The following is a 23,622-nucleotide window of genomic DNA, read 5'->3' as shown; positions in this document are numbered from 1 at the left end:
CTTGAGAGCTCTTTTGCGCAAAGGTGACCAATTTAAATGGGATGTACAACATGATGTATCCTTTTCTGAAATCAAAAAGTCTATTGTAAATGCTCCCACTTTGAAACTGTTTGATGCAAAGGGAACCAACATAATTACTGTAGACGCCAGCTCAGTGGGTATAGGCGCAGTTTTCACTCAGAAAGTCAATAAGCAGGTTCACTCTGTAGCGTTTCTTTCATGTAGATTGAAAGAGGCGGAGAAGAACTACAGTACTATTGAGCGGGAAGCTCTTGCATGTGTGTGGGCAGTGGATAATCTGAAAATGTATTTATGGGGAAAGGATTTTGAATTAGTTACCGGCCACAAGCCTCTCACATTCATGTTTGATGGGTATGGCAGAGGTAACGGTAAGGCCTCAGCCACGTTGGTGAGATTGCTGGCAAAACAGCAAGAATATAATTTCTCTATTAAACATATATCAGGTAAGGACAATATTCGAGCAGATTTTCTTTCAAGGTTGCCCACTGAAAATGTCGAGGTACAGAATGAGGATGACACTGAGTTTGTAGTCTCATCCATATCCAGCATTCAAATAACTGGTAATGCAATGTTAGAAAATGAGTGGATAGAAACCATGAATTCCGATACTGTTTTAATGAAAGTTAAAAATGTCATGTCTCACAATTGGCCCCCTGTTCGTAATTTGTCTCCAGAGTTCAAAACCTTCTTTCAAGTGTCAGACGAATTAAGTTGTGTTGATGGGTTTCTAATGAGGGGTGACTTATTAGTTCCTCCATTTAAACTGAGAAACAAATTGATAGCTACTGCCCACAATACTCATTTAGGTGCCACCATGACCAAAAAGAGACTAAAGGAACAATATTGGTGGCCCCAGATGGACATTGATGTTAACCTATTTGTGGAGAAATGTATTGTATGTATTAGATCCGACAAGCATTGGAAGCCCAGAGTCCAGGAGATGCAATTGGTATCCATCCCAAATTCATCGTGGTACAAGATTGCTATTGACATGGCTGGACCTTTCCAAGTTTTGGACCGGGAATCCAGATTTCTCATCGTGATGAGTGACTACTACAGCAAATGGATATACCATAAATTTGTCCAAACTATTGACTCAGATTCTGTCATTGACTTTTTGGACACATGTTTCTCCATTGAAGGAAGCCCACGCATTTTGGTATCAGATAATGGGAAGCAGCTTACTTCCAACAAAATGACAGAATTTCTGAACTCGCATGGCATTCGACAGGAGAAAACTCCTTTATACTCCCCAAAGTCTAATGGGCAAATTGAAAGAGTGAATCGATTTATCAAGGATGGCATCCAATTAGCAGTGTCTTCTAATATTCCAGTAAAAAAAATCATCCAGGACAGAGTATTTGCATACAATTCTACCCCAAACAGTGTAACAGGTTTTTCCCCGTTCTTTTTAATGAGGGGAAGAAGTTGCGATAATGAGATTGTGCCTAAAATTGAAGGGTTTGAGTCGTGTTTACCTGATCCTGTGGTCATAAGTGATGAACAGATTCATGTTAAGCAGAAGATTGTTGATAGCCAAGCCAAAGCTAAAGTCTATCACGACAAGGTACACAAGGCTGTTAACAAAAAGTTTAGCAAGGGTGATTGGGCTCTTATCAAATGACATGATGGCCAACTCAAAGGAGAGTCCAAGTACTATGACCCCGAAGAGGTGGTCGAAGTCACCGATAGTGTCATTTGTTTGACATTTCTGGGATGGCGCAATAAGAGCGATGCCATACGTTTGAAGAAAAACCAAGTAGAGTTATGGTTTAAAGGAATCAACAACAAAGAACTGTTTGACAGGGAATTTTCATGGTTGAATACTTATTCAGGTGAAGATGATCAACAAGTTACCTTCTCACACGAAGAGTCCTTTTGTCAACCTGTTAACAATGGCACGGGGAAATGTTTAGAGATGATGTGAGGAATTCTGTTACTGATATTGAAGAGAGGCATGGTGAGGGCAGTGTAGCCGAGAGACAAGCTATCGCTGACTGTGAGTCTGATCCCAAACCCAGTGCTACCAGTGTACCCGGTGTAGAAAGCGCTAAATGTCATGGAGGTTGGGAGGGTACTTGTACCAGGTATAGGGAGAATATCTAAGTTACCTACAGGCCTCAAAGATTACGAGTTATTATAAGTATTTGCATCTTTATTTAGATAAAAGGGAGATGTTGCAGGTCTAGTCTTCCTCTAGACTCCCTGCTCTTCCTCCTTCCCTCAACTGTGATTGGTTATCTTGATGACATACTTTGGAATGTTGTGTTGTTATTTATATGACGTGCACACTTGACCTGACGACTCTGATACCTTCCTGACAGCTGTTCCCTCCCTCCCGCAAGCTCGTTATACATGAATAAATACTTAATACACTTCTATTTTCCTCGTTTATTGAACGTTCATTCTACAACAATCACCGCTGTTTGAACCCTTCGTTATTACATATCTCATAACTAATGTATAACTTGCTTCCTTTGTAATTCTAGAGAGTTTGTAACTATATTTGGTAATGATTGGTAATTTTTGAACTCTCTGTAACTATCCATGTAAGGAAATAGCTCTACTGTAAAGCGTTTTGGCAACATATTGTTCGCGCTATTTACAAATATAAAAAGAAAGAATTCATAAATAAACATGTCGCCTAAGAATATCGGTCTGTGCTATCATTAGTAATGTTAGCACTCTAGCTCTTTGTTAGTCGTTGTGTGTCCTTTCTCTATTTCCTTGTACTTTGCTGTCATCTGTTTTTGCCTTTTTTCATTTCGATTTCGTCGCTGTTCTGTTTGGCGGACGTGAGGAGGCGTGGCTTCCGGATCCCGAGATGCTACGCGCGGCTAGTCTCACGCAGACCAAGGATCGGTAAAATGGCTGCTACGGTGGCGGGGCTAAGTCTGCGACAAGGCGATTTGGTGTGGTGAGTACAGCTATCTGGTGCAAAGAAGTACACCCGGGGGAGGACCGACTCAGCGGGAGAGTGAGCGATGTTAGCTATTCTTCTGCATAGTCTGGAATGGTCCCTGAGAAGGGAGCAGGCCACAGAGGATCCCAGTAGAGAGTGGTGCAAGCGTGCAGTATCACTGACAGAGGATGCGAGTGAATCACAAATGGTCCTTGTAGGAGGCTAGAGCAGATCTGAGAATGCCCTTGGATGAGAATAGGTTCGGGCTTAAGAGGGTCCTTGGAGCGGTCAGCGGGATGTTTAGGATACGGAGTATTGCATGAGTTCTATTGTACAGCGCTGTGACACTCTTTGGGTAAAGTCAGCGCTTTATAAAAAATGCATAAATAAATAAATACCACGAAGGATACAGGGCAACTCATTGGGAGGGGGGGTCCTTAAAAAAACTATAAGATCGCCAAAGGTTGGGCAGCAGATCACTTCAGGAGAAGGCACAGGTCCTGTTTGCAGGGGGTCGAATCCTAGTAGGCCATATTGGTTTACACAGGTAAGGGGCACCGGTCATTGCTGATTTCTTACGTATTGGAAATAAGGCTGACTATACATAAGGAGGAGATAGTTTAACCTGGGGAGAATCTTCGGAACGAGACGTGAGGGGTTCTTTTTAGGAATTGGTACTAGCCAGTCAGTAATTGCGGATGTAGGTCAGGTCTTCCATGGATGAGAGAAAAGTGAACAGGCGACGTTAGAAGGTAACTTGCTTTTTCGGGTGCAGGACATATCGGAGATGATCCTCAATGGTCACGGGTGCCACAGAGAATCTGTGATTGTGTGAAAGTGAATATGCAGGATCCTTAGTGGGCCGCGAGTTTGCCATGGAGTGGTTCTGGCATAAGATTGGGCATGTCTTGGGGACTCTGGAGCGCTTAACAAGCTACTGAATATACTTAAAGGAGACATGGCTCTCTGGTAGAAGAGTAAGTATTTCCATAGGATCCCTAGAAGAGATGGAGTGGGATTAGTCGGTCAATGCCTCAGACAATACCCACAGGAGGTGGTGAAATACCACTGATGCTCTCTAGAGGAGATAGACCAGGGGTGTGGAATTGCTATGGCCCGAGTCCCAGTACATATTGTTTGGGGTCAAGGATAACATGTTTTAATGTTTATATTGTCTTTGTGACAAGTAGGCCCAACCCCCTGTAGCACAAACGCTTTTGGCTGGCAGTTTACAGTTCCACATTATGGATCAGGGAAGGGCATTATCTGCGCTTAGAGTAATATTTGTGTTCTGTAGTAAACATATTCCCCTTAACATGGCCATCTGCGGTCATTTGTCTTTTCTAGATAAAGGAGGAGGATGTGTAGTAAACTAGTTCTCCTTCCAACATGGCCCCCTGCTGTCATCACACTTTCCACTATGCTCCTACCTACTAGCCTCCCACAATGCTCCCACAATGCCTGTCTACATTCTATGTTGTACTTGGAGTTTCCAGACTTGACAGTTGAAGGTCTGGTCAGCTGACGAGTTGTGGTGTTCTGCTGTAATCTAATAATCCTACCCTGTAACTACAAAGAAGTGTATTGCTGTCTACATTAACATATTTACAACATGTTCATATGTTAATGCTGTTCGAACTTGTATTCCTGGTTCATTAACCCCTTTGGTGCTCGTGACGAGATCAGCTCGTCATGGGTCACGGTGGAGCGGTGCTCATGACGAGCTGGTCTCGTAATAACGATGCAGCTCCACCCACGTGCAATTAATTCCCCGCCTGTGCGGGCGAATTAATCAGTGGGCGGGGTCCTGACGAGACCAGCTCAGCAGGAGCACTGTGGCGCCGCAATGATCCCCCCCCCCCCCCTCTCCATGGGGGAATTACCCCCGCAGCGAAGGGGTTAATGAAAAGTCTTTATTATTAGGGAGCATTAGGGTGAACGCACTAAGGAAATGTAAGCTCGTACTGCAATGTTGACAGTGGATCCAGTATAATAGTTTGTATACATGTTTGGAAAATGTAACAATATAAGAGTACATATAATGCTTGAAAGCAAGATTGATTAGTCTTTACTTTCAAAATAAATGTTCACAAAAAAGAAACTAGAAAAAAACTTTTTTGCTAAACTACTGTGAAATTGTAACTACCTTTTCTTTGAAGCATCATCTAGTAGTTTCAGTTTCAGTTTATAAACTTTATTCGAATGTTTTAAAAACATCATAAAAGTATACAGTTAAAACATTACATATACATGACAAGCAAAAATAATGAACATAATGAACAGGGAGATCTTTGGCATATGGTGTGGGAGTTGCTGCACATACATTTACGGGTAAACCATACTAAGTCTTGCTCTAATAGCTTTCAAAATGAAAGTAGCGGTAAAAAAACATATATCTGGACTCGAGAGTGAGAATAAAAGCCTCATGGCATTACCTGTAGTATACATGGAGTATTTAAGGAACATAGGCTTAAGATAACAAATACGCTGCGCTTTGTACAAAGGACAGAGTAGTAAAAAGTGCGGTGTGCTTTGTTTAGTGAAACCGTCACATGGACATGCAGTGGTCGGGTGAGATTTCATTGTGGGGAAGGCAACCAGGTTATGTGCTATACCTAATCTCAATCTTGAGAAAACAAACTGATGAGACTGTCTATGGATAACATTGAGGTACATGGGTATACCACGTCTATCATCTTTCAATGAATAATGAAAAATATGTGTGGAATATTCTCTGGTAGCATTACTTCGTACATCAGATTTCGCCCTCAGATAATCATTTTTTAGTTCCTGTTTGCTCAGAGAATTCATCTAGTAAAGTGTGTTAATTTAATGCTAGTAATCCCCCAAACATATTCATAATGGAAAACCAGTGCAACTAGTTTCAACAAGATTATGGGAAACACGAAAATAAACAATCATTGGCAAAGCTAATGGGTCTGACGCTGGTCATCAGCCTTTTGTTTTTTTGTCAATTCACGTCTTGTTTTTGTTAAACTTTATGGTCGTGGGAGCTGGCAGGCCCTCATCATTATAACAAACTTTGGCAAAAAGTAATTTTTGGTCTCAAAAAGCACACATTGCCCCAGTAGTTCCTGACACTGAACACAACTACTTTCTGTGCCAATATGCTCCTTGTGAAAGCGTAGAGTGCTGTCACCCACAGAGAAGCCAGCCTTTAAATAGAGCGAGCTATTGAAATTATTAAAAATAAAAGGTCTTGGTGAACTCAAGACCAAATTAGGGGCCCAATACCTAAATAAAGTAACAAAAGTGCACCCATAGTTAATGTCTTTGCATTAGTGCAGATTTGCGGCTTTCATGAATTCATAATAATTTACAAAAGTAGGTCAGAAAAAAACACTTCTAAAAAATATTTGTGAACTGCATTCTAGCACGTGCAAATATGCACGTGTAGATTTGCTCATGTGAAAATCTGTTGAGCATTTACAACCCTGGAAGACTATTTATTTCTTCTAGTCAGGAGTACATTTCCAGCCGTTCTCAGTATTGGAAAATATTAGAGAAGAGCTGGTGAAAACCCCTAAACCATGCAAATCAGTAGGGATGCACAGACTCAAAAGCACATTCCAGCCCTGGAATTATTGCTTAACGCTATCTCCTGTCCCAGGATGTAGATCTGTGGAAAGATGGCTAAAGAAGTGAATTGCTAGAATTCCAACGCTACTATTGTATGAACCTTGTATAACCAGAGAGGCTATTATCAGAGCTCTTATATAATATGTTTGCTGCCATAATTTATCGCCGTATTACTTGGCAACAAGGGGAAAAGTGGATTTGATTTTACAGGAAAAGTAGATTTATGAAGCAGCTTCTCCCATGGGCAAGTAGATATTTTAATATTTCAAGTAGAAGAATGGGGATAGGATACCACAAGAAGATGGGGCCTGGTGAATCTCTAGAGGAGGTTAGTAGATTCCTTCAAATAGGAAAATTAGGATCATAAAGTATCTTGTTAGTGAGTGGGTAGTGTTGCCATTCTTGTAAGTTATGTTAAAACTTTATGCTACGACACAACAGGGGTATCTTTATTTTTCGCACCCAGTGGATTCCATTTTGGAGAGCATTGTGAGTTCTGTGTGAAATGGGCAGTGTGGCCTTTTTTTTTAACATGGTATTGTCCTTGGAGCTTCCTTAAAATAATCGCATGAAGCGTTTCTTTTTTATAGGATACTACAGTTCCAGTGTTGATTGGGTGGTCCCATCTGTTTCTAGAAGTGTGGCATGCTGAATAGTGCAATCTTTTGATTTCGATTGGTTTAGCACTCTTGTGTGTTCGTATTTTTTTGGAATGAATGCATCCTGACAGGATGGGAACTACTGAGAGGATTTCTAATTTTACAGTATGTGATGCAAGCCTTGTAAGATGGTGGATGGATGCTCTTACATTAAGAGCAGTGTTTTTTTTGCCCAATATGCATGACAACATGAAGATGCAATGCTTTGATTAATTCTTCTGTAATGAAGTTCTACTTTTTTGTCATGGGGATTTCATATTTCATTGAGTTTGCAATTCTTTTTAGCTGGTGCAGAGAAAATGGTATTCAGCGATCATTTGTATATGGTTTCCATTGATAAACAACTTTTTAAACATACTCTACAGGCGGATGCTGTCCAAGACCTTTCCCATAGTAGATATAGCTGGCATTGCACCGATGTGCTAAAAGCTGTAGGTTGATAATTGTCCCATAGATCCCTACAATATTCTGCATCCCTTTTGTCTTGCAAAGTGGGGCATTGGAGGATGTCTACTCACATTTGTTAAAATACCACACTCTGTTACCATGGTATTTATTGGTTTTACCTTGGAAAAAAATCAGGAATTCTGTAGTGTTGAAAAGTGTGTGTTATAATTTTTCCGTGTTTTGTTGGAGCGCTTAACAATTAACTATTAACTATTATAGAAATTTCCAGATTCTTCATCATCAAATAGATGAAGATACTTTTCAATATATATCCTGAGGGATGATTCCACTCCTATTCTTGAGTCTGCATTCAATGGTAGTTGTAGGGTTTCTTTAATCCCATCTTTGTTCCTTCTAATGTACAGCATACTCAAATAATGCAGCTTGTTGCTTTATGAAGGTTTCTGACATATATAGTGACAGTAACAAAGAGAGTCCTTGCTGTACGACTTTGGCGTGAAGCTTTATTCCTAGACAATATTTACACAGGACTTTTAAAGTATGGGGCAGCTATCGGAGGCGGACCCTCTCTGGTGTATTTAGATCACCTTGTAAGATGTTGGTAATTCCTCAATTGCAAAATGCAGAGACACCAGTGATCCATAAAGAATAAATGTATCCTAAGAACTGTAGTACAAGATCCTTAATTAGTTTGATGCAAAGTTCCATTGCATTCTGCCATACTTCTGAGTGCTGGAGCTGCTTTATGTGGAAGGAAGAATTAATACTTAATATAACATCCATGCTGAGAACAGTACTGTTGATCTGACAATAATTGTTTACCATGCCTATTCGAGAACAGCCCTCGTACTGAATGAAAGTTTATTTTTAGTAATTAAAGAGGACTGCTTTCTCTGGGGGAATTGGCTGTATTCATTGACTGATAGAAAATCTTTTTGTGAAGATAATACAGCGAGTAGATAGGTTAGTAAAGTGTGATTGTGAATGAGTTAGGGGTTTGTTTTTTATGTGTCATTGCTCCTGCTAGTTGTCCTGGACTTCATACGAGTCTGGAAGGACCTGGAAAAGACGAGTAGGACTTCAAATTATAGTTTAAAAAGCTGCCACTCTTGTGGATGATGGAAAAATCTCCAAATCCATTGTCAAGATTGGCTCATTGGTTTGACGATTTCTGTTCTACAGTAAATTAAATAGATGTTAGTGGGAGGTTATCTAGGTATGCTACTAAGGGCATGCCAAAAAGGCAGTTGTTCTAAAGAGAGGCTAGAAATTCAATAAAGTTTGTTCAATTAGTTTCGTCCTAGGTGTTTGTGTTTCAGATCATAGGGGCAGATGTGTCAAGATTCCATTTTGCACTTCTCAAATAGCAATTGTTAAGGAATCGCTATTTGAGAAGTGCAAAATGGTATGTATGTAGAATTTCGCTATTTTTAGCGATTCCTTAGAATTCCTTAATTGCGATTAGCAAATTGCTAATCGCAATTAAGGAATAATTTCCCATTCATTTCTATGGGCCAGGAGGCCCATAGAAATGAATGTAAAATTATACTCAATTTGCGATTAGCAATTAGCTAATAGCAAATTGAGAATAATTTCAAGGGTGCAAGGGTGTCTTAAGGACACCCTGCTGCACCCCTGAATTTTACATGTACATGCATATGGCGCACATACATGCCCTAAGGGCATGTATGAGCGTCATATGGTACCTTTAGAATTAAAAAAAAGTGCTTTTTGAAAAGAATTCGCAAATTACCACCAACTACAAGTTGATGGTAATTTGCGAATTCTTAGTCAAAAATCGCAACACTGAAATGCTTGATACATTTCAAATCTAAAATCGCAATTTGCTATTTCTTAAAAGCCTCGCAATATTAAGGAATCGCTAAATTTGCGATTCCTTAATATTGCGAGGCTTTTTGCATGCTACATACCAAATCCCGTTTTTTTTGTCGCAAACGCTGCTATTTTCCGAATCGCAGCGTTTGCGACAAAAAAAAGGATGATACATCTGCCCCATAATCCTTAGCCTCAGTGCATTCTCTACATGTCTTCAGACAACGTCACTCTTTCTATGTTCAGTGGCCTTGTCTGCTACAAATAGAAAAGGATGTTGTTACATCACTTCCTTTTGTAAACAACTTGTGTGAGCTACTGAAGGCCAAGCCACTCTCATAGTGCTACTTGACACTCCCACGCCCAGCATAATTGACTTTTAACTTAGTCGACAAAACCAGATACTATGGTTTGAACCAAATAATTCGGCTAGGGGCTCTGACAGGGCTGCCATGTTTGTCAGTGAGAGCATGGCCTTTGGGGATGCATGAACATATATGCATATACATGTGATGTATGGGGAAATAGGAGCCTGTGTCATATGTATTTATGTCACAGGAGATTCCTTTTGCCTTATGTTCGGTCGTTCATTCGTTCAATCCACTTTATTCGATTATTTAAAATCGTAAAAGTACAATGCACAATTTACAAAAGACACATTCCGGTAAAAACATTTGAGCTATATATATATAAAACAATAGCTTATGTCTGTTTCAGAAGAACCAGATATCTCGAGGTTTAAAAAATTCCATAGAATATTAACAATAAAATGTTTACATTGTTTAACCTAGTGCATCTTTTTTTCTTGATTCGTACTGCAGCAACCAGAAAATGAGCAATATTAAAAATATCCTTGGAGTTACTCAGCATTTGCGTTAAAGGTACGCAGGTCTGACTTGTAAAAAGCCCTTTCCAGTCAATATAGGGACTAACAACTTGCTACGAATATCATTATAAAAATCGCAGAACCTCATAAGTGTAAAGTATCCTGTGCAGAATAATTATCGCATTGGCACGGATCTGCATCCTCCGTTTTACACCACCCCGGATGATCACCCAATGAGAAGTGAATCAGATTAAAACAGAACCTAGTCAGTAGCCAGAGATAGAAAGGCTTAGTGACAATTTTCAAGTAGGGTTCAATTAACAAAGTCGTTTTTGTCAAAAAATGAGCCTTAACTAAAGTTTTCTGTAGCTCCTGTTCTTCCCGTTACATCATCAATGTATTTATAAAATTAATTTTGACCCACTTCACGTCTTCCTTACTGATCCTTTCCGAGGTTTCAAATAGTACTGGCCGCCCCATTTTAAATAACATATGCTTGATATAAGACAGCCACTTGATTTTACTAGCTTTGTCCAGTTTGACACAATCCCGCAAAATCTGATGGTTCAAGGTCAATTGTGGATTAAGCCAGGTTTAAAGCCAACAAAGTAACGTGGCTGTACTCAAGATATCCGTGACGTAACCCAGCCCCAATTCCTGGTGAATGGCAAAGGCTCAGGTTGATTGAGGTACAGACAGGAGGCTACGTAAAAATCGATTTTCAGCTGTTTGCACCCCTGGCTGCCGTTTAAATCCCCATATAGATGAGCCATATGCCGCAATAGCCAGACATTTCGATCCATGTATATTGAGAATGGCCTCTACAGGCCTAGCCCCAAGGTGCTGGGCAAACCGCAATAAAACTGTCGTGGATCTAGTTAATGCATTTAAAAAAAATTATCTTGGGGGGCCAATGAGCCTCTATCATCAAATAGAACCCCATGATATGTCAAAGAGGTCACCCTGGTCACTTCCACCCCATTAAAGTAAAAATGATTTAGCTTTTCTAATTCTTTGACCAGTTGTCATAATATGAGACTTCCCAGTGTTCACAGCTAGGTCTAAAGACTGCATGTATGCCCCAAAGGCATCCAATAGCCTCTGGAGACCTACCGCAGTACGAGCTAAAAGGACAGCATCATCCACGTATTGGAGGACTGGAATTAGGCAATCTCCTACATGCGGGATATCCGGGCTCGCCTCAGCTAAAGATTTATCCAGGGCATTGATATAGAGTGTAAAAAGTAAAGGTGCCAATCTACACCCTTGACGAACGCCCCTTTCTGATTTAAAAGCCCTAGTACATTTGCCATCCTGGGAAATCCTAACTGATGCTAAAAGGTCCAGATGAAGATCGGCATTGATCCGTGTTTAGTTTATTTTTTTGTTGATTTCCAACAAGATACTCCACAGCTTCGACCTGTTAACCAGGTCGAACGCTGAGGATAAATCCATAAAAGCCATCTGCAGGGAACCTTCTTTAGTCATAGTGTATTTGCTTAAATTAAGACACTGGTCCATGGTACTTCTGCCTTGCCTAAATCCGTACTGTAAATTGGATAAAATCTTATTGTCAAAAGCCCATTCTGTAACTCTAACTAGTACCACCTTGCCTAGTATTTTTACTGCCGAGTCCATCAGTGATATAGGTCTATAACACCACGGGTCCCCTCTCTGGCCTTAGTTAAAACCTGGGATAATAATTGAATGGCACCTGGATACGGGAAACCCTTGCGTTCCAGATGCATTAAAAACATTTGCTAATATTTTCGGCCAGAATTTAGGATCACGTTTATATAGGTCTGCAGGGACACAGTCAGGACCAGGTGCTTTATTACTAGAGGTCTCCTTTATTGCTCTCTCGATATTCACCTCGTTGAAGACAAATGGGGCTATTTCCTGCCGAGTTAATGAGCTGGAGGTGGAAGCCAGTATCTCATTTGAGCCATAAATTGTCAGGATTCTACCGGAGTGCCCAGCAGAAGTCGCAATTCCCCGGAAGCGAAGCAAGTGTCTGACTTTTCCAGAAACTACCAACTCCCAGTGAAGACTGAGAACTCACTGGAGATAAGTAGCCACTGAAAAAGAGGAGACCATGAACTGATGTATTACCACATACATCAGTATGCATAAATGGAGTAGAATTCAGGATGGAGGAGAAGCTGGCTCTGTATGAATACAAAAACACACAAATGAAGAACAGGGTTTCATTAATTATACTAATGCTCTATTTTATCTTGTATTCTAACTGGGCGTGTGTGCTACCCCATGCTTACCTGAACATAGGACTGATAGGGTGATGTCCATATAACGTTTACCAGTCACCAGTCTTCAATGGTCTCCAACGAAAGAAAACAAGTAAGACTGCCATAGACTCCAATGATCCCGGAAAATAACAGGCATGCGCTATAAAGAACGCCCGCAGTCTCACTAATTGAATGGCAGTTGACAAAGAGCGAAACACGCGCCTAAAAAACGTGCGCTATAACAATGTTTTCTAAAGTTCGGGATTTCCAATTTTGCATGAAGACTTTCCCGTGTTGACTGAATGTCTCTCCACTCTAGTCCAAATAAGAAATGAGAGGCCCGATGTGTTTGATCGCGTCCTCGTTTTCAATAAAGTTTTTTTTTGGTTGACTTGGTTCCAAAAAACAAAAAGAAAGGGTGCTCCACAAAAATAAACACAGCACGAGCACCGCTTCTATTGGAAAAGTGAATCTCGTTAAACGCACGCGTTCACCGCAGCATTGAAATACTTCCCGCAGTGAAAACAGAGGGAGCAGGCAAGAGTTAAATATCACGGCCACCAGAAAGGAACTCGGCTCATGGAGTAACGCCTCTTAATTCAATCCAGATGAAGGAAGGTTTGACCGTGAAAATGCGCAGAATGAGGCTGGATCCAAACCAAGGGTGCAAGGTCACAATTAGCCTCACAATTCCACCACAAACATGGAGGAGTTTTATTACAAGGATTTCCAAAACACCACCAAGGTAGGGGAAGCTAGCAAGAAAGCCAAGCATCGGTAGCAGACACCGGGAGGCTTAAGAACCTCCCCGTCACATGATTAGTCCCAGGCAGCCTGGGGCAGCACACAGCTCTGCTCCCTGACAATGCATTATGGGTGATGAAGTCCTATCAGGGAGCAAGTAGATCAAGTTCTAACAGTTCTCCCCCTTAAAAGTCTCCTCACAGGCCTGGGTTTGGATGGATGCAAGGCCTGAAAACGTCTGACAATAATAGAGGCATGTACATTTTCTTCTGGTTCCCAAGTCCGGTCTTCAGGACCGTACCCCACCCAATCAATTAGATCTTGCAATTTGCCTCTGTGTCGACGAGAATCTACTATACGTCGAACTTCATATTCCAGTTCTCCCCTTACTTCGATGGGGGGGAGGTGGTGGTTCAGGATCTGTGGGAGTGGTGTAGGATTTCAGAAGGGACGTGTGAAACACAGGATGTATTTGCATTTCAGGAGGGAGAGCTAATTTTACTGCTACAGGATTAATGATTTGGGCAATAGGAAAGAGGCCTATATACCGGGGTTGGAGTTTACGAGGACCTTCTAATCTGAGGTTTTTGGAGGATAACCACACCTGATCTCCAATGTTATAACTAGGAGCTGGGTGTCTATGTTTCTCGGCTTGCTCTTTCATGTTTTCTTTAATCTCTAGTAATTGAAGTCTGGCCTGTTTCCATAATTGTAAGAGGTGAGCATGATGATCTGACACAGTTGGAGTGTGTGAAACGGACGGAGGTAATTCAATAGGGATGAATTTAGGATGGTAACCATTGGTTAAAAAGAAAGGGGATATCTTGGAGGCCGAGTGTGTGGTATTATTATATGCAAATTCAGCCAATGGCAATGCCTGAACCCAGTTGTCTGAAATAGTAGTATTTAAACATCTGAGGTATTGCTCCAAGGTTTGATTTGTTCTTTCTGTTTGGCCGTCCGTCTGGGGGTGATAGGCTGTGGACAGTCTGTGGTCTATGTGAAGAGCTTTACACAGACTCTGCCAAAACTTGGAGATAAACTGAGGAACTCTGTCTGAAACAATCACGGATGGCAATCCGTGAAGCCGTACCACGTTCTGTATGAAAATGTCAATGAGTTCTAAGGATGTGGGTAGCTTTTTAAGGGGAATGAAGTGGGCCATCTTAGCGAATAAGTCTACCACCACTAGTATGACAGTGCATCCTTTTGTCAGAGGTAAGTCGGTGATGAAATCCATACTAATGGTTGACCAAGGACTATTAGGTACCGATAAAGGGTGCAAGAGGCCTGCAGGAGCACAGTGGGAAGCCTTTTGATGGGCGCAAACCAAACAGGCATTAACATAATCAGTGATGTCCTGGATCATGTCTTTCCACCAGAACCATCTTTGACATGTCTGTCTCGTCTTGACTTCTCCTGGATGTCCTGCCATAGGTAGGGAATGGCACCATTGGATGATCATGGTCTGGGTTTCTTTCGTGGGTATAAACAAATGATTGAGATGGAAGAACAGAGAACAGATTGTCTATTATGGTGTTTACTGCTCTGTTTAACCATTCCTCTCGAGACAAGGAAGCATAAGCTTTTTTGAGGTTGGTCAAGAAAGTGTTGTGGTTTAGGGTACGGTCTCCTTCTGCAATGAGTTTCTCTTCTGAAATAATAGAGACTGGGTTTTCTACTATGCTTTTGTTGTCTTTTCCTAACCTGGATAAGGCATCAGCCTTTCCTTGTTGTTGTCCAGGTCTGAAGTGTATTAGGAAATCATATTCTGAGAAAAAGGACACCGACCTCAACTGCCTCGCTGTCAAGGCCTTGGTGTTTCTGAAATATTGCAGGTTCTTATGGGCAGAATAGATGGTGATTACATGAGGTGATCCTAAAAGGTAACGGCGCCACTCTTGAAAGGCCATTTTAATGGCTAGAAGTTCTCTTTCCCCTATAGTATAATTTTGTTCAGCCTGTGAGAGTGTCTTGGAAAAATAGGCTACCGGATGTAGAGTACCAGTGTGACAGTCCCTTTGTGATAATACACCTCCAACTGCATATTGAGATGCATCAGCTTCGACATAATAGGGCTGGGTTTTGTCAGCATGACGAACAATGGGATCTGAGGAAAAGCAATCTTTTAGAGCCTGAAACGCCCTCTCTGCAGAAGAATCCCAATTAAATTCTACTCCCTTCTTTAGGAGTCGAGTAATAGGAGTAATAAGGTCAGAAAAGTTATCTATGAATCTCCTATAAAAGTTAGCAAACCCTAAAAAGGATTGTACTACTTTGACTGTGGTGGTATTTTTCTAATTTACAATGGCCGATACCTTGGCACGATCCATATGGATGCCTTCTGGGGAAAGTATGAATCCTAAAAAGGTTACTCGGCTAGCATGAAACCAACATTTGTCTAATTTGGCAAAGAGATGGTTTTCCTGCAATTTCTTCAAGATCAACCTGACATGTTCCACATGTTCTTGGGTATTTTGAGTCAAGTCAAGTCAAAGCATTTATATAGCGCACTACATACCCAGAGGGTTTCAAGGCGCTTAAGAAGGGGAGGTGGATTATTTGTCAAATATCCACGTTTTAAGCTGCTTTCTGAACGCTAGGTGATTCTGGGTGAGGCGAAGGTAAGCGGGGAGAGAGTTCCATGTTTTGGCAGCCAGGTATGAGAAGGATCTGCCTCCCATGGTGGTCTTGTTGATGCGAGGTACAGTGGCGAAGGCTTGGCTGGAAGAGCGGAGTTGGCGGGAGGGGGTGTAGAAGGACAGTCGAGAGTTGAGGCAATCTGGTCCGATGTCGTAGAGTGATTTGTGTGCGTGGGTAAGCAGTCGGAAAGTGATCCTCTTATTGACGGGTAGCCAGTGGAGGTCTTTAAGGTGACCGGAGATGTGTTCGTTGCGTGGGATGTCTAATATGAGCCTGGCTGAGGCGTTTTGGATTCGTTGTAGTTTCTTCTGGAGTTTCGCGGTGGTACCTGCGTAGAGGGTGTTTCCGTAGTCCAGTCGGCTCGTGACTAGAGCGTGGGTGACTGTTTTCCTTGTTTCGGGGGGGATCCAGCGAAATGTTTTTCTGAGCATGCGAAGAATGTTAAAGCAGGAAGAGGATACGGCGCTGACTTGTCTGTTCATTGAGAGTGAAGAATCCAGGATGACGCCAAGGTTCCGTGCGTGGTCTGTCGGGATGGGTGCATTTCCGAGGGCTTCCGGCCACCAGGAGTTGTCCCATGCAGAGGGGGATTTACCTAGGATGAGGACTTCTGTTTTGTCTGAGTTCAGTTTCAGACGGCTTTGTTTCATCCATTCGGCGACTTCTTTCATTCCTTCGTGTAGGTTCGTTTTAGCGGTGCTGGGGTCCTTGGTGAGAGATAGGATCAGTTGAGTGTCATCCGCGTAAGAGATGATGTTGAGGTTGTGTTGTCGGGCGATGGCCGCGAGGGGGCTCATGTATACGTTGAAGAGGGTGGGACTGAGTGAGGATCCTTGTGGTACGCCGCAGATGATTTCGGAGGCCTCGGACTTGAATGGAGGGAGGCGGACTCTCTGGGTTCTTCCGGTGAGGAACGAGGTGATCCATTCTAGTGCTTTTCCTTGGATTCCGATGTTTCTGAGGCGTTGTAAAAGGGTGCTGTGGCAGACTGTGTCGAAGGCTGCAGAGAGGTCGAGGAGGATGAGGGCGACTGTGTCTCCATTGTCCAGTAGCGTTCGAATGTCGTCTGTTGCTGCGATAAGGGCGGTCTCAGTGCTGTGTTTAGCTCGGAAGCCAGATTGTGAGGGGTCGAGTGATTTGTTGTCTTCGAGGAAGGCGGCGAGCTGGTTGTTGACAGCTTTCTCGATGACTTTGGCCGGGAATGGAAGAAGCGAGATGGGGCGGTAGTTTTTGAGTTCGGTGGGGTCTGCTATTGGTTTTTTCAGAAGGGCGGTGAGTTCAGCGTGTTTCCAATCTTCTGGGAAGGTGGCGGAGTTGAGGGAGCAGTTGATGACGTCTCGGAGGTGCGGAGCTATGACGGAGTCTGCTTTGTTGAAGATGTGGTGGGGGCATGGGTCTGTGGGGGATCCAGAGTGGATGGAATTCATCAGGCGGATGGTGTCCTCAGTGGAGATTGGGTTCCAGGCGTTAAGGGTGTTAACGGGGGGAAGATGGTCAGTTGATGGTGGGGTGGGTTGGCTTCCGGGTTGGTTGTCAAAGCTGTTGTGGATGTCAGCAATCTTGTTGTGGAAAAAAGAGGCTAGGGAATCGCAGAGGGTTTGAGAGGGGGTGATGTCGTTGGAGTTGGCCGAGGGGTTGGAAAATTCCTTGACGATGTTGAAAAGTTCCTTGCTGTTGTGGGCGTTGTTGTCAAGTCGATCTTTGAATGCTGTTTTCTTGGCTTTTCGGATCAGTTGGTGGTGAGTACGGATGGCGCTTTTGAAGGCGTCCTTGTTGCTGGTGGATGGGTCTTTTTTCCAGGCCTTTTCAAGGGAGCGGCACAGTTTCTTGGATTTCTTGAGGTCGTCGTTGAACCATGAAGCCTTCTTGATGCCAAGTTTGTGTTGACGTTTTTTCAGTGGTGCTAAGGTGTCGGCGGTGTTGGATAGCCAGAGGGTGAGGTTAGATGCGGCTTCGTTGGCATTAGAAGAGAGGGCTGGGGAGGTTTGAAGGAGTGATGTGGAGATCTGCTCTGTGGTGATTTTGTTCCAGTTTCTTTGTAGAGTTGGTTGGAGGTGGATGATGGGTTTCGGCTTGTTGTAGGTGAAGTGAACGCAGCTGTGGTCAGTCCAGAGGAGATCCGTAGTGTGGCTGAAGGAGACATGGTTGCTGGAGGTGAAGATGGGGTCGAGAGTGTGACCTGCGATGTGTGTGGGGGAAGTGACCAGTTGTTTAAGTCCGAGGTTGGCGAGGTTGTCTAAGAGGATGGCGGTGTTGCGGTCGTTGCTCTTTTCAAGGTGGAAGTTGAGGTCTCCCAGAAGGATGTAGTCTTTGGAGGGGAGCGCGTGTGGGGTGATGAAGTCCGTGATGTCTTCACTGAATTTTGCGCGTGGTCCTGGTGGTCTGTAGAGGAGGGTGCCTCTGAGTGTGGTCGTGGGGTCGATGTGGATCTGGAAGTGAAGGTGTTCGGAGTTGGCGAGGTTGGCGTCGGAGCTGGTGGTGATGCGGATGGATTTCTTATGGACGATAGCGATTCCTCCTCCTGTATGGTCGGTGCGGTCCTTGCGAGTGATCTTATAGTCTTCAGGGATAGCGATGGCGATGTCAGGGGCGGAGGAGGCGTTCATCCATGTTGCCGTTAGGAAGGCGACGTCTGGAGAGATGGTGTCTAGTAGGTTCCAAAGGTCAATGGCGTGCCTGTGGACCGAGCGGGTGTTGAGAAGGATGCATTCTAGGTGGTTGGGGTCGGGAGTCTGTGTTGTGGTCGCAGCGGAGATGTTGTCGGTGCCGCTAAATTTGCAGGAGAGGCAGGAGAACGGTCCATGGGTGCGTCCAGGAGCGGCTTGGACGCAGTAGGGGGAGCGGCCGGGGTTAAGGGCTAGGAGGGAGGCGGCATCATAGGTAATGCGGGGGGGCTGGGAAGTGCGAGGGGCAGGGGGTCTGGCGCTGGGCGCGGTCCAGGCGCGGACGGGCGTAGACGGGCTTACCTTTGGCGCACCTTCGGCGTGTCCGAAGCGCGTGGGGGCATTGGCCATAAATGGATGGTGGAGGGGGCGGAGCGGGGGAGGGGCAGCTGGGAGGCGGGAGGTGGGCTCTAGGTGCTGGTCAGGCACAACAATCAAAATGGTGGGGGGAACGAAATACAGCCTGGGCGAGGTTGGGGTGGATGAGAGGAGAGACGCTTAGGGCAGTGGCACCGGCGCTACGTAGAGTTCCAAAAGTGAGTCTGAGCGCTGGCTGACAATCGAAGTCAAAAATGCCGAGGTGCACGTTATCAAAATCGGAATGGAGCGCACAATGCTATTTTTACACTAAAGTGCAGGCATACAAGGCGGCAGCAGTGGCAGGCAAAACTATGGCAGGCAGGCGTATAGCGCTACAATACCAGTCTCTGTGAAGCGCTGTGGCAGTCAGGCACACTTTAGTGTAAAAATAGCATTGTGCGCTCCATTCCGATTTTGATAACGTGCACCTCGGCATTTTTGACTTCGATTGTCAGCCAGCGCTCAGACTCACTTTTGGAACTCTACGTAGCGCCGGTGCCACTGCCCTAAGCGTCTCTCCTCTCATCCACCCCAACCTCGCCCAGGCTGTATTTCGTTCCCCCCACCATTTTGATTGTTGTGCCTGACCAGCACCTAGAGCCCACCTCCCGCCTCCCAGCTGCCCCTCCCCCGCACGGACTCCGAAGGCTTGCCCTGCCTGCTGATCCTCTGTGACCTCTCCTACCTCGTAGGAAGCGGCCGCTCCCCGTGCATCCTGCCTGACTGCCACAGCGCTTCACAGAGACTGGTATTGTAGCGCTATACGCCTGCCTGCCATAGTTTTGCCTGCCACTGCTGCCGCCTTGTATGCCTGCACTTTAGTGTAAAAATAGCATTGTGCGCTCCATTCCGATTTTGATAACGTGCACCTCGGCATTTTTGACTTCGATTGTCAGCCAGCGCTCAGACTCACTTTTGGAACTCTACGTAGCGCCGGTGCCACTGCCCTAAGCGTCTCTCCTCTCATCCACCCCAACCTCGCCCAGGCTGTATTTCGTTCCCCCCACCATTTTGATTGTTGTGCCTGACCAGCACCTAGAGCCCACCTCCCGCCTCCCAGCTGCCCCTCCCCCGCACGGACTCCGAAGGCTTGCCCTGCCTGCTGATCCTCTGTGACCTCTCCTACCTCGTAGGAAGCGGCCGCTCCCCGTGCATCCTGCCTGACTGCCACAGCGCTTCACGCAATACTCAAAGAGTCCGAATTTGGTACGGAAGGCAGTCTTCCACTCATCACCCTCTCTAATGAATGGAGCATTCTTCTGGAGGATCCACTATCTGAGAGAGTATATCTTTAAGCTCGCCTTTAAGCCCTCTATAAAATAAAGAGGTCCTTTTCTCTTCTGGCCAATGAGTCTTGGTAACCAAACTATTAAAGGTGGTAATATTTGTTAAGAGATCCTTAGATCCTTGTTTGAGATTGAGCAACTCATTATCGCTAGCTTGCATATACGAGTGTCTAGCGAACAAACTCCTCATTTTATCCTTAAAGAGGTTCAGGTTATTTAGAATGGGGTCATCGTTTTTTTTTTTTCCCCGTTTTTTTACTGTGGTGTTTCGTCAAGAAACAAATTCATTCAGGTGATAAGCCCCTCTCAGATCTAACTTTGTATATACGGTGGCTTTTCTCCCCTGATCCAAAAGGTTGGAGATGAGGGGAAGGGGGTACTTATTCTTAACAGTGGCCTTATTCAAGGAGCGATAGTCTAGACAAGCCCGCGGACCTCCTTCAACTTTTGGAATAAAGAAATTAGGAGATGAGACAGGAGAGGTGTAATGTCTAATGAACCCTTTCTTTAACATGTCCTGTAAGTAGTCATATAGATATTTGGTTTCTGGTTCAGTAAGCGAATAGATTCGACTGACTGGTAGATCTGCTCCAGGAACCAAATCTATTCTACAATCATATGGTCTGTGGGGTGGTAAGGCTGTAGCCTTTACCTCATCAAACACATCAGAGAATTGGGAATATTCTTCTGGTAATATAGCTCCATCGATTGTAGACACAGCGCAATATAGAGAAGTCTGCCAATGTGCTCTTTCTCTGTAGTAATGGTTGAGACAATAGGAGGAACGCAAGGTTACAGTTCTTGCCAACCAATCGATGAGCGGATTGTGTCTCTGGAGCCAAGGGTCTGCAAATATAGCCCCAAAATTGGGGTATCAATCAAATCGAACACTATGGACTCAGAATGACCATTGTCACATAACAAGATGATATCTGGAGTTTGATATTTGATTAAACCTGATGATGGTTCTGACCCGTCAACTGCTCTTACTCCTTCAGGGTGAGTCTTTGGAATAAACTCTAATCCCAAGGCTTTCGCCATGGAGATATCCCAAAAATTACCAGTGGCTCTGGAGTCTCACAGAATAGCCATGGTATGTCTAAACTGGGATGGTAGTATGAAGACTACATTTATGGTGAGGTGTCGTGGGACAGCAGCTAGGGTGTTTGCCAAATAATGCGAGGTCGGTGCTGAGGAAAGACTTGGGATGGTGACCTCTTTACATCTCAAGTCAATTAGTTTTTCGACTGTGTTGTCATCCCCAATTTACCAGAAGATGTCTTTACGACAGGTTTTGGTTTGACTGGACATTCGCGGGCGAAATGCCCCCCTCTTTCACAATACAAACACAGGTTTTGTCTCCTAAGTTTGTCCTTTTCTTCCTGAGTCAAAGGTCCACGAACCCCTCCTATCTGCTTTGGTTCGCTCGTGCCTCTAGGTTCTTTCTTCTCACTTTTTGCTAAAAAGAATTTTGTATATTCTCCCTTAGTTTTTTCGCCTTTTCTCTCTTATCAGACGATGATCTAATTTAACCACCAAGTCTATGAATGCAGAGCAGTCTTCTGGAGGATCCACTATCTGAGAGAGTATAACTTTAAGCTAGTCTTTAAGCCCTCTATAAAATAAAGAGGTCCTTTTCTCTTCTGGCCAATGAGTCTCGGTAACCAAACTAATAAAGGTGGTAATATTTGTTAAGAGATCCTTAGATCCTTGTTTGAGATTGAGCAACTCATTATCGCTAGCTTGCATATACGAGTGTCTAGCGAACACACTCCTCATTCTATCCTTAAAGAGGTTCAGGTTATATAGAATGGGGTCATCGTTTTTTTTTTTGTAAATTTTTTTATATGTGGCTTTTCGTCAAGAAACAAATGATACAATCACATCTGCATACATGCAGGCAAAAGGTGAAGTGCAATAATCAGGTTGAGTTGTAGTACACAGCCATTCGGTCCACAACCCTGAGGTCGGACGGCATCTCAGTATAGCAAAACCACAGTAAAAGCAAATCAATACCTGCATTGGACACAGATAGGGTAGGCGCACCACTTATTTTGAACAGTAACAATAACCAAGCAAATAAATCCAGCAGAGAGAGTCAAAATAGCATACAGTCCAACCTGAGTGTCCAGTTCTGACTAGTGGTGCCGCAGCGCCCAAGGCCCCTGTTGGTATAAAACATATTCATAGGAATAACACATGTTTCGTAGAAAAACATAGGCAGATCACAGTGAAGGCAAGTCCCATACCTTCTAGCTTACACACCTACCCCTGGATCCCTAAGGGGCATCGCCAGTTCCGCCGTCGGAGAATCACACAGTTCACCACGGTATGAATTCCAGTGTCCCCATTTCTTGTCCCACACCTTAGGGCAGCCCCTTATTTTATACACAGTCTTCTCTGCTATCATGCATTGGTCCATTGCAGCCACCCAAACCACTACCAGAGGCCTGTCTGGGAGCCCCAACCCATCGCTATGGAGCGCTTGATCAACAGAAACCCCAGCACCGCTCATTGTAACTCCGGAGCGTTTAGGTCGTTTGGCCCCCCACATGTTGAGGACACATTCCCTAGGCGATGTGGGGAGCGGTTTGCCCAGGGAGCTGCTCATTTTACGTAGTGCAGCCGTCCAGAACCGCTGTATTACAGGGCAATTCCACAGGATGTGGTAAAAGGTCCCAGGGAGTCCACAACCACGTAGGCATAGTGCGTCAGGTCGACAACCAATTTTGGCCAGGGTAAGGGCGGACATGTATGCTTTGTGCAACACTTTTAGTTGGATCAATCTAAACCTGTGACATATAGCCGATTCCCTCGGGGACATTAGGGCCGACCGCCAGTCTTCTCCATCCAAGAGACCCAAGTCTGCCTCCCATTTGGTCCGTAGCAACAGGAAGGGGTCGGGGAGGATATTGCAGAGCTTACAATAGGTTAGGGAGATGGCCTTTTCAGGAAGAGGTTCTGACAACAGCCTGTCCTCCAGAGGGGAGGTGTCAGGTATGGAGGCGAAGTCTGGAAAAGCGACCCGAAGAGCGTGTGTGATTTGCAGGTACCTAAAGAACTCAGTGGATGCGAGGGCGTATTTAGCTTGTAGGTCGCTAAAGGACAGCAATTTACCCTTGTGGATAAGGTCTCCAACCTCAGAAATCCCGATCATATCCCATCTGTCAAAGCCCTGGGAGAAGCAAAGGGAGCCCAGGCGTTGTGCGGACCACAAAGGCGATGCTTTGCTAAGTTTGTCAGCCCATCCCAACCTTCTATTGGCTCTGTGCCAAATATCCACCGTATGTACCATAGGTCCAACGTATCTAGATTTAGTGGGTTTACTGTATAGGGCCCCCAGGTAACCTTCCCGTCCTGTTTGATCTCTATCCAATAGGAAGGCCGGATTCAGAGGTGAACCGTGTATCCAGTGTTTGATCACCACAAGC

General features: G+C 44.2%; 1 protein-coding gene across 2 annotated transcripts in view; it reads left to right on the top strand.

The window, feature by feature from the left end:
* Positions 1-2,870: 2,870 nt before the first annotated feature.
* Positions 2,871-23,622, top strand: part of GLYR1 (glyoxylate reductase 1 homolog) — a 526,825-nt gene continuing 506,073 nt past the window's right edge. For both annotated transcript variants that reach the window (XM_086941330.1, XM_086941329.1), the window contains exon 1: positions 2,871-2,938. In XM_086941330.1, coding sequence (XP_086797456.1) covers positions 2,889-2,938 — 50 coding nt within the window. In that variant the 5' untranslated portion in view covers positions 2,871-2,888. The remainder of the gene's footprint in view (positions 2,939-23,622) is intronic.

The sequence above is a fragment of the Lissotriton vulgaris genome, chromosome 10 (genome assembly GCF_964263255.1).
Source record: "Lissotriton vulgaris chromosome 10, aLisVul1.2, whole genome shotgun sequence".
NCBI lineage: Eukaryota > Metazoa > Chordata > Amphibia > Caudata > Salamandridae > Lissotriton > Lissotriton vulgaris.
The sequence above is the reverse complement of the archived record's forward strand: the minus strand, read 5'-3'. Positions and strand labels throughout refer to the sequence as shown.